This window comes from Corvus brachyrhynchos, unplaced genomic scaffold (genome assembly GCF_000691975.1).
Source record: "Corvus brachyrhynchos isolate BGI_N302 unplaced genomic scaffold, ASM69197v1 scaffold62, whole genome shotgun sequence".
In the NCBI taxonomy this organism is placed as follows: domain Eukaryota; kingdom Metazoa; phylum Chordata; class Aves; order Passeriformes; family Corvidae; genus Corvus; species Corvus brachyrhynchos.
In genome coordinates this window covers 2,547,729-2,559,116 of record NW_008236629.1, presented here as the reverse complement: position 1 = coordinate 2,559,116, position 11,388 = coordinate 2,547,729, and the positions used below count along the sequence as shown (strand labels likewise).

At 43.7% G+C, this 11,388-nt stretch overlaps 2 protein-coding genes across 5 annotated transcripts in view; both read right to left on the bottom strand.

Moving 5' to 3' along the window:
• The window catches only part of LOC103624955 (tumor necrosis factor receptor superfamily member 23), an 11,327-nt gene extending 4,913 nt beyond the window's left edge, over positions 1–6,414 (bottom strand). For 2 of the 4 annotated variants that reach the window (XR_001859485.1, XR_001859486.1), the window contains exons 1-6: positions 4,889–6,414; positions 3,500–3,593; positions 2,064–2,195; positions 1,806–1,917; positions 1,136–1,214; positions 395–484 (exon numbers count right to left, since the gene is read on the bottom strand). Coding sequence is in view for 2 of the 4 variants with exons in the window: in XM_017726610.1 (XP_017582099.1) it covers positions 395–484; positions 1,141–1,214; positions 1,806–1,917; positions 2,064–2,195; positions 3,500–3,593; positions 4,889–4,921 (535 nt within the window). In the remaining 2 variants the exon portion in view is untranslated. The remainder of the gene's footprint in view (positions 1–394; positions 485–1,135; positions 1,215–1,805; positions 1,918–2,063; positions 2,196–3,499; positions 3,594–4,888) is intronic. The other 2 variants (XM_017726610.1, XM_017726611.1) reach the window with 1 other exon arrangement.
• A 108-nt stretch (positions 6,415–6,522) lies between these two features.
• Positions 6,523–11,388, bottom strand: part of OSBPL5 (oxysterol binding protein like 5) — a 181,112-nt gene continuing 176,246 nt past the window's right edge. Inside the window, 4 exon segments of the mRNA XM_017726609.1 lie at positions 6,523–7,847; positions 8,870–8,972; positions 9,569–9,686; positions 10,806–10,944. Of these exon segments, the coding sequence (XP_017582098.1) occupies positions 7,712–7,847; positions 8,870–8,972; positions 9,569–9,686; positions 10,806–10,944 (496 nt within the window). The 3' untranslated portion in view covers positions 6,523–7,711.

The following is an 11,388-nucleotide window of genomic DNA, read 5'->3' as shown; positions in this document are numbered from 1 at the left end:
ATCTCCACAGCCAAACACAGTGAAAGTAATTAGTGATCTAATTAGTTGCTACTTTTTGCCCCATGCATCTGAACCCACACACAGGTTTTTCCTCTTTGCCAATACAAGGCAAGCAGATTGGAAAAGTAATTTTTAAGGACCTCATTATAATCTTGCTTTGAAGCAAAAGCATCTGTCAGCAAGATAAGAAAGCTCAAAGTTAAGGTTTACGCATTTTATTTACCAAACAAACTACTCTTCATTTTACTGGACTTGTTAAATTCAATTCCATACTAAATGAACTAGAACTTAAACAGGTTCCCCTGTAAGGCAGCACAAAACCCAGGGATAGCCCTAGTGCATGCTTTGCCTAGTTCTGGAAAGCAACTTTCATGAATAATAATCAAGCAGTTACCTTTATCACACTTCAGCTTTTTCAGAATGAAAGCCAGTAGCAAAACCAAACCAAATACCATGAGAATAACCAAAACAAGAGCTCTCTTCCCTGCAAAGGGAGGAAAAAAAAGATAAAATTAGTACTGAAACAGTCCCCCAAAAAGATATTCCTTGCTGTCCTAGGGAAATACCTAAGCCCAGAACTAATATGACAACCCAGATAGCTTGTCCTGGAAAAGGCACTGGGACTCTCAGCTGCCCTGAACACAGGAGTAACTTGTTTGCACTGCACATCGTTATCCCAAAGGCAGCAGGGAATTCTGCATAGAGCTGCAATACAACTTCTACAAGGTTTTCTGGAGAGACACTTAAGGGGAAACAAGCATGCAAAAGATGGTAGCAAGCTTTGGGTGCTGTAGCATGGAAAGTGTGAGTTCCCTCTTCCTCTGGCCTGGCAGAAGAGGAAGCTACTCCAGGCACAGCTTCTCATGCATAGAAAACATCTTTGCACTATCCATAACTTTCACCCGTGTCACCGTTGCAACTTTAAGAACCCTGGCAACACATGTATCTTTTCACCAAGTGAAAGTTAAGGTGGTTTGTCCCTTCAGAGCTTGTCTTTAGCAAGTAACTCCCAGATTAAAATGCAGCTGCTGTTAAATATGTTACAGCAGTTGAAACCAGTGTTTTACAAAGTGCTCTGGTATTATTAGCCCGAAGCCACAGATCCAACAAACCAAGATGAGTGGGATTTGCGTACCAGACCTTGGCTGGGTAATCCACATCCTGAGTCTGTAGTATCGCTGCAATTCGGTGTGATTTCTTCCCTGTCCGGATGCCTGAAGTAGATGGTAACACAAGGTTGTATCTAGATTTCCAGAGCAACATGTAGCTCTGTCCAGGGCTGATTCTTTTTCAGACAGAGCTTAGAGTCATAAATGGAACATGCATAAACTTGGATAGAAGTGCACCTTTAAGCCATCCAAGATAATACTACAAGATAAAATAAAAGCAAAGCAGATAAAATTTATGTATGCTAGCTTCTAAGTGGGGGAGGAAAAAAAAACCCCACAGAGTAGAAGCATTATTCATGCACAGTTAGTTCCTTCAACAGGCAGTTCTACATCCTAAAATTTTGAGCTGGGTGCTAGAAAGCTCATTCAAGTGTGTATCTGGGGAAATACCAACCTGAAGACACAAAATATGCAAGTTTATAGCCATAAGCAACAAGCCAAATGATACCCAAGTCCACATCTTTCTAGGTCTCAACTTTACAGATCTTGATACCTGAAATTTAAATGCACGAATAATGCCATTTGGCTTCAGAGCAATTATTTACAGCCTGATGGCATGCATGAGCTATTGGCACAGATTGGGCCACAGCTCTAACATTCCCTAGAAGGAAAACAGTCACTTATTCTCAAACTTACATTTGACTGTGTCTCCGACATATTTCACAGCCCTCATCAGCACAGAAATACCCTCGCTTGCACTGGCATTCAGCATTCTGTGTCAGAGTACAGGGTCTCACAATCGTCTGACCTAAAAATAAAAGTTAGCAAGTGCAAAAGTTATACTCAGGCCATAAAGGCAATTTATTTTTAAGTTCAATATGCCCAGTGTGGACCAGGTTTTCCACATTAAAAAGGGGGAAATGGTTACGGTTTCATCAGAGTTGTGCTTGGTACCCTCTTTGCAGTGTCTGCAATGCAAGCATTCCTCCAAGCCATTCTCATGGGCAGTAAAACCTTCTCCTTCCTTGCAAGAGTCACATTTTCCTCTCGAATGCGAAGCACTGCAGTGATTAGCGACAAAAGTACCTGTGGAAGAAGAGAACTGTCAGCAGCAGCAATCTCAGGGGAATTTTTAACAGACAAAGTGAATCAGGGGAGGGAGGAAAGCAGAGGTTAAATGATTTACTAAGAAGCTGTTTGTTAAAAACGACACATACAGTTTGCTCAACACTTATTATGCCTCCCAAAGCAGGATGAGAAGATAGAAAACTATTGATAAAGGGAAGGAATCTTGACCAAAGATCCTGTTTTCAAACCTAAAACTAACTTAAACCAGCCTTGAAGTTTGGACTTGGGCCAGAGATATAAAGAGCATGTACAGGGAAGCAAGGTGAAAAGTTCAGGAGGAAGACTCTTACTTTATCTGGGAGACCCCTGCAATGTGGATGTTACATAACTTTTGGGCTCATTGTAATACTAGGCAAGGCTGGGTAATGAATATGCATAGGCATATTGGGAAACCCAGTGAATATGGGGTTTGTAACCTGGTATGTACTAAATTGAAAGCAGCTGTTGGTATGCATGATTTTGGAGCAGCTGTGCATCCTAGTGCCGGAATAAACATACATACTTTACTACTTATTCCAGTAATGGGGTCTTTTCTGCATCCCATTTTGGCAAGCCAGCACCACATATCAAAAGGTCTAAAATAGGATATTACAACAAAAATTTCTGGGAAGAGTTCAACCCTTCCTTGCAAATCAATCCCATGCCACATGAACCAAACAGCACAGGAGAGTCAGGATGCACATTCACAATTTGCCACTCAGACAAGGAGTGGTGCAAAACAAGGCATCCAGCAAGGCCTCTGCTGGGACACACAGGCATGAGGATCACCCATTGCAGTCACTCAGGGAGGGAGCCACATGGATAGCACCATTGCTGAAGAAATTACTTCAATTCTCCCTGGCAAGCACAGGGAGGATTGCTTTCAATAAACTCTTTTCTCCTTTGAATTCCACCTAAATGCACCAATAAGCTTCTGATACTAAGGACAGGTTTCTTCTTGGTGCAAAACCTGTTAACTGCACACACTGAGCAAGGAGGGGAGAGCAAAACCAAACTGAAGTTTTGGCTATGGACACAGAAATATTAGAATTCCCCTAAGCCCATTCTTTATGTTAATTAAATCACTTGACTTCGAAGGTTTTTCTCCTGAGCCACAAGCAGAGTCTTCTTGGCTTGATGCCAAATCTCAGTCATCACTTAAGCATTAAGGGGTTCTCACTTCAAAATGGAACCAAGTCTTTACAGCTCCAACCAGGCTTACACTTTCATGGATGCAATGTAAAAAAACAATAGCTATGAGCTGTAACTGCTCAAAGTCTTACCTGCTGGACAAAATACACAGCAGCGATCCTCATGCAAGTACTCTGTTTCCCCACAGTTCTCTGCTCGGGCTCTAAGCATTGTCAGTAGCGCCACCTACAGCAGAGGCAAGCAGGCATTTGAGGGATTCATCCTCCTAGGACACGATAATTATCTAGGGGAGATTAACTTGTGAAGACTTGGAAACACATTCTGAAGTTTACAGGAAGCCACAGAGGAAATCCAAACTAATTTCTGCTAAGTGCTGCTCACAGCAGTAATTGCCATCACAAAGCTGGGGTTAAGGCAGCACCGTGCAGCTGCTGATGGGTTTTAGGCAACTATTGCCGCACATCCTTGCCTCCATATAAACTTCTGTTTTCTTTCTGCTAGTTCACTGCAGTTGAACTGCAGACGACAAAGTTTCTGCGGTGTGCAAGGGATTCGTTTCTCCCTTCTCCCATCTTTTTAATTCATTGGAATCAGTGCTAGTCTTGCCCCTGCAAAATTGAGGAAATGCCCCACAGATTCATCCAGCATTTTTCACTGGCTCTAATCTTAAGCAGAAGACAAGCTGAGTCATCAGCAATGCTACAGAAGCATTGGGAATAGTTTTTTTGGGGTTTTTTTTTGTTTTTTTTGGTTTTTTTTTTTAAACAGGAAGAAACGTGCGGGCCGCGCACTCCGGGCAGGGCTCCCGCGTAGCCAGCACCGGTAGCTCAGGTGCTTCCACAGAGCCGAGCGCAGGCTCAGTCCCGGGACACCCAAGTCCATCCCTCACAAGACTCACACGGGAGAACAAAAGCAGGAGGAGTGGAAGGGACGGCCGCCGAGCTCCCCGTCACTAATTGCCACCAGCGGGCAACTTCTAAGCTAAAACCAAGAGGGTCCCGCTCTTTCAACTCTCTCCCCGGTGGACTGGAAGTCTTCCCCGTAACTACGGGGAGTTGAGAAAACTCCCAGCTTCACAGTTAAATGGCATGAGGACTATTAAAGAACTCACTTCTGACTTGTAATTTTTTTTTTTTCTTTTAGGGGAGAGAAAGAAGGGTGGCAGCGAGTGCGCTAGGAAGCGATTCGGGGACACGCTACTTGCTCCCATCCTGTCAGGTCGCTGCACTCACGCCCACGGCACCAAGTCCCTCGAAATATCAAACACGAACAAAAAGTTCGGACAAGTTACTAAAGACTCTGGAAGAAGAGAAGGGTAGAAAAACTCAAAGGGCTCTTTCACACTAGAGACGGAGGGAGACTTTTCCCCCCCTCAAAAGGTGGGGTTTGAGCTCTGGCTGCGGACAGCTGCCGGCTGCCACTCGCGGTGGGCAAGCCCGTACCTGCAGATGGCAGCCCCGGCCAGGGTCCCACCCAGCACTCACCAGCAGCAGCCCCGGCCAGTCCCCCCCGGCACTCACCAGCAGCAGCCCCGCCACTCGCCCGAGTCCCATGACGGCGCCCAGCTCCGCACCACTCACTCTACCCAGCGCTCCCGTCCCGCAGCTTTTTATAATGCTCGTGGGAGGGCGGGGCACGGCGGTTTCCGGGATTTTTTACCAACCCTATCAGAAACCGCGTTAATAAATCAATCCCCCGATTCTCATCGTCAGTCAAACGTCGTATGCTGAAGGGCTGCCCGATCACAAAAAGCAGAGGGAAAGGGTAGAAGGAGACTTTTTCTGACATTGTGCAAACGAAGTGCATAACTGGGTTTTCTAAAGCCCTAAAAGGGTCCTCAGCTTTCTCCTCAGCAGTTATTCCTCCCAGAGAAATAACATTTCTGGCCATGATTTTCCTCAAGAATACTTTTCATTTCCCATGCGCATGTAACTGGCATGTAGGAATATTCACCTCCAGATGTTGAAATTGGATTAGAATTAATACAAGGCTGTTCCTTTTTGGATTACTTTTTCATGCCCTGTGGCAGCAGCCCTAAATGTTGAAACTCTTCTCTGCTGATGCTTCATCATTTTGTGTAGCTTGACACAGTTTCTTTCACTGAACAGCTGCTCTTGTGGTAACTGTTTATTTTACTTACCAGCAGTAACAAGTCCCAGTGAAATACTTGTGGATGCATAGTTCGGTAAAACAGAAACAATCCGAACAATTTCAAGCACTCACATTCACACCTACTGAAGTCTTCCTGCTCAGCGCTGCTCCTCTTTGGTTCAGATGGGCTTGGGTTGTTTGGGTTTTTATCTGTTGTTTGGTAACCATTTCCCAAATCCGGGATACACTTGCACACAAGGGATGTAAATAGCCCTACAGAAGTGGAGAGGCTCCTATCCATAACTCACACACATGGTCCCAAAGCAGGGTAAGTGTGATGAGGAAGGCTGTGCGGACAGGCCAGAGATGTGCTGACTTGCTGAAGCATTCAAAGGAGATTGGTGGATGTGTTTGCACTACTTTAGGAGCAAACACTTTGAGGGTGCACACGGGACTTGACACAGCCTGGCAGGCACAGGTGACCCCCTCTCACTAAGTTTTACACCACATGTGGCACAGGTCAGACTTCCTCAGACAGAGTGACTAGGGTGTTGTCCTTTAAAAAGGCACCCAATCTGGATCAATAATGTTCATATTCTTCAAGGACGTTTCCTCAAGGGTGAAGAACACTTTGTTTTTCTGGAGACTTTTGCTAATAAAACAGCTGTTTGTGATCAGTTTCCTGAATGCTGGCTTCCAGATGCCAGCTCTTGCCCTGCCTGTTCACATCAGAGAGCTGCGGTTCTCTCCATGGAACAATCTATTCACTATCATCAAGTCACCTCCTTGATATAAAGGTTTCCTAAGTCCAAGACAAGTTTGTACGTTTGCATGTACAACAGTGAAAATCAAGGGAACCATTTCTCCTTCTGAAGAAGTTACTGTAATTAGAAGACACAATTTCAGCCAGAGGGGTTTCAAAACTGCTATTGCTGTTCTATCTTATCGCCTGTGTCTGAGATTCTTGGAGGTCATTTCCTGTAGCTTTTCCCCTATAGAGTGATTTACTTGTAAAATACTATCAGACACAAACCCAAAAATAATTTTTCAGATAGACTGCCACTGAAAGTTGTGTGTAGTTTTATTTCAACATATCAAGCACAAACAGGTTTCCCCTAACTGGGGAATATGACAAGGAATGTACTTAAAAATTTGGAAACATTTACATTGAAAGATAGCCCAGACTGGCACCACCACTAAGTATTTTAAGGCTGTATATATAGCAGTACTTACCACTTGGAACTACTTCAGGCCAGAAAAGAAAGGCTTAGTATTATCTGCAGTCTACAGAAAATATTGCAAATCTTTAAAAAATGGTGTAAAATAGGAAGACTATTAACAGGGTTGAACAACGCAGTGGCAAAACCCTCCCTCTTTCCTGACCTTTGACAATAAACGTGCCTAAGACCGAACACACGTAGACCCACATCGCTCCCATCCTTCTCACCTATGCTGGGGCAGTGGATTTCTCTCTACAATGCTAGTGTGTGATATTATAAAACAGCCATATAGCAAATAATAACAGTAATAGTAAGTGACCAGGTTTTACAAACAGGCATGTCTGACATCACACTCGATGGGCCAGACCCAGGACGCCAGTCAGCTCCATAACCAAATGATGAGCTTTCACTGAATGCTTCCCATTTCCTAAAGAAGAATGGCTATAGGAAGTTGTGCATATTTACAGTTTCCGTGGAATGGAAAATAAAACACATCCTGAGGTCCCATTCTGACAAAACAGATCATGACTTAATATCCCAGAGCTAGATTTTTTGGACCAGCTGCTCTCCCTCATGTAATTAAAGGCAGCCGGACAGGCAACCGTGAACATCAGTTCCTCCCCAACTGCTCTCCCTTACTCCTGGAGTTATGACCCAGGCCACCATGACTTTTCCAAAATGTTGAGGTGATTACCATTTTGGGGTTACCAATACTGCTGGGTAATTATTAATTGCATCAGAAAATGACAAAACATAGGAAACAAATTGCACAATTAAAGCTACATTTGGCTTCAGCATTAAGGCCCATACAGGTTAAGAGGTCCTTGAAGATGTACATGTAAAAGGCAAAAATGACATAATCTGCAGGAACGAAGTTTTGCAGGTTCCTAGGTCCCTTTTTAACCTCGTTTTTCCACTTCCTTCCACCTCTGCCATGTTGGTTCTAAAGTGCTTTGGTGCCTCGCTGGGCTCCTTGCGCGAGTGGCCCCCTCCTGCAGCCAGTGATCATTATTGCTGCCAAACGTATTGTTTTTATTTGAAGACATAATTAATGAAGAGTTGACATGTAAGAAAGATGCAGAGGAGAAACCAAAAGCGAGAGTCCAGGAGGAAGCTTTCAGAAGAGGCCTTCCTGTGGAAGGACTTTTTGTTCAGAGCACTGAGGTTTCTGCAAAAGAAAGCAATGTGATTACTTGTGTGTTGGAGAGAGGTGTGCATTCACATGTGTGTGCATATCCAGAACTTCCACACCAGGAGGGATCCCTGTACTTCAGTGACATCCTCATGGGTAGAGCAGTGTGCCCCCACAGACTCTACCTCCCTCTTTCTAACAGGAAGGCTAGTGCTTCTGGCTGCAGCTGGTTGGCATGGGAAAGGCACAAACTCCAAGAAATCTCTTCATCCAGCACTCACTCATAAACCTATGAGTTTAACCTATGCCCTAACCTTCCCAAATACAAGGGCCTGCCCTGGACACCCCCAGGAGCTGCAGTGAAGCTAAAACCAGTGACTCTGGCATCCAGAAATGGTGGGCCTCATATGTGATCCCACCTCACTGAAGACTTAGGACGGTTGGATAATACTCCTTACACAGAGAGGAATCAGCTGGGCTCCCTGGAGCAGGTGTAGCAGTTAATACCTACCCACAGGAGTCTGCAGAGCAAAGCCCTCTGTCAGCAGCAGGTGTGGTTGCTGCTTCCCTCAGATGGCAACAAGCAATTTATACAAAACAATGGAGTTTAGTGCTTTTCACCATGGAGCCCAGTTTTTCAGACCATACCCCTGCATCTCTACAGCAAACTGAGGAAGTTCCTGACATGCTCTACCAGAAGAGAGACCTCAAACGTTCTTGCCTGGCAGAGATTTATTCTTAGCCAGGACCTGGCCCAGCCCCTCTCAACTTCTACAGCTGTTTTTCAGTCAGGAGTACCTTGAATTGTGTAACATCCTGAGGTGATGCTTTTTGCCCACAAAGAGAGTCTTAAGAGGAAGAGATTTCCTCCTCACTGTTTCAAGTAGAGCATGGGTTTGTCTTTCTGGTGTGTTAAGTGGTTATTTTAACTGCAACAACTTGAACTGCAGCAACTCCTGAGCTCACAGAGACACTCCAAAGGGCACAGTGAGGAGTTAAATGCCACAAGTTATCTTTAGCCCATTAAAGTCACTGATTTCATGACAGAAAATGGTTACCTGTGTATGTCCTGCTGGGCTTTCTGTAGTGATAAGACAGCTGAGTGAATTTCTTTCAGGTGATTCATTTCTTTCCCACACTGAGCGCACAGGCTTTCAAACCCTGTGGAAAAGTATTGAAGAACAATTATGTTTTGCAACACCATTCCGACGGTGTGATGAAACACAACACAGCAAGTGGGTAGCTGTGATCTAATTGTCACTGCTGGGGGGACACTTTCAGAAGGAAACATGGGGAGGAGGAGACAGGGAACAAAATCTTCCATTCAGAAGACTCAGACCACTGTAACAGGTTCTTTGACTCTGGCTCAGGGTGCTTCTCAGTCAGCTCTAAGGAAACAATGCTTCCCAGCTGAGGGGAGGAGAGAAGAGTACTCACACCTGCCTCACTCTCTCAAACATTCAAGGTCACCTCGAACAAAGCCAGAAAAAAGAGAAAGAAACAAAGCCTGTTTCCTATCTGTTGACTGGAATGTCAGTGTATTTTTCCAATTTTGCCAGAAGCTGGGAAGTCCTTGTCTAAGGCAGAAGCAGAAGCAGCACATACAGAGAATAGAAAAGCAGAACATTCTCTGTGCTGCCTGTGGGCTGTTGACCCATGCTATTAATTAGGCCGGGAAACGTCCCAGGGCTGGTTCAAGGAATAAAGTACCAAGGGAAGAACATTAAAGCCTGACCCAGTGATACCCAAATACTTGCCATCATCATCTGAGAGCTCCTGCACTGACTCTGGCGTTGAACAGCTGCTCTCAGTGTTCTGGCTGTGGTTGGACGGCTGGTCACTGGTTTTGCGGCGCCTGCAGTCTTTGGCAGATCTCTGTATAAAAGAGGGATTAAAAGAGACTCAGTCTCCATCAAATTGAAGACTCGTGTGTTTGCTTGAAACAAAACAATTCAGGGAAATATGTGCGAGATTGTGAAGTCTGATTGCTTTCTCAGCGACTCCTAGTAGCTGGACTCTGGCAGCTACTTAAAGATATTACACATGCTCCTCATACAGAAGCATTTCCTCAAATGAAAACATTCTTAAGACACCTATCCAAATTATTCTTCTTCTAGCTTTAACTGACACATACTGTGGATGAACCTTATAGTTCCTTTGCTGGGTTGCATACCCAGCTCAACCAGGTATGTAAGAGAAAGGTTGAAAAGAAGAAAGAATTAGAATCAAATTCCTCAGCGAAGATTTTTCAGTAGGTGAATGAAGGATCTAAACATCACAGAACTTTTATGCCTAATTTCTTGATGCACTTTGGAAAGTTTCTCCCTCCCTCTCAGCTGAGTAAACAAAACACAATGATTCAAACTTCTCACTAGAGGGTCTGAAAAGCAGTTACCAACCTCAACTGCCCCACTGAATCAGAGATGATCAGATATGGGGTATTATAAAAGAAAACTCTATGTACATAATAAGATGCAAGTTTTTCAGCATAATATAGGTTATTCTTAGCTAGTTTAGGAGCTCTGTATTTGCAAAATGTATTATGAATGCTATGTATCACTCTAAAGATGAAAGTAGTGAAATAGGGAAGTACCTCTGTTTAAGAGAAAGGATGGAAAGACATTTCTTGTCTGAGTGAGTGATAAAGGTTGAAACTGAAGTCATGGGATCTCAGTTGAGTACTCCAAAACCCATGGGAAGTTTTCTGCTTTGGAAACACTGAACAGTGAAGTTCAGCTCTGTCATGTGCAAAACTCAGTGTAAGAGTCTGCCACTAACATTAGGTGGAAGAAAAATGCCAAAATGGATAGAATACATCAATCGATAATTATAATTAATTGGATTTAATGATGGTATAATACTGCAGGTCTATGGACACAAGCTGTATTTGCCTAAAACAAACCTTTCAGCTGTGCTTACAGGAAAATGCTGTAGAAAAGGGCTGCAAACAAACAATCATAAAGAATACTATATTCCCCAAAACATGCTTTTTACCTTGTGCCGTGTAATTTGATTGTTTATGCATGTTGCTTTGTGGTTTGACATCCTCGTGGATAAGTGTCTTTCCATTGTCTGAAGTATTCCATCCTTCTCAAATTGGGCAATGTCGTTCAAAGGATCCCAAGGTCTTAGACTTTTGAGACCAAAGGAAAAAAATCATCAGAAAAGCAAGAATCCCACATTAGGTGTGTTAAGACCAATACAATAATTCCACATGCATCAATGTAGATACAAAAATGCTGCTAGCGAGGATTTTCTTGCTATTTTCTAAGTCCGTGAGAGACTTTTCTCTCTCACAGAAGAGGTAGCAGAGTATGTAAACAACCAAACACCTGCAACCTTGAAAAGTCTTGTTTGTGGTATAGTAGAAAATATTTTGACAATGGATGTTTTAGGATTTTAGCCAATCACCCCAAGGGGTGGCTGATCCTTTGTCCAATTAGACTATGGAGAAAAAAGTCTATAAAAGAGTTTGTAAAATAATTAAATAAATCAAACTTGCTGCACAATTCCTGCCTGCTGGATCTTCTCTCCTCCTCCTCCCTATGGCTGTGGGACACGGTGATATACCCTAGGG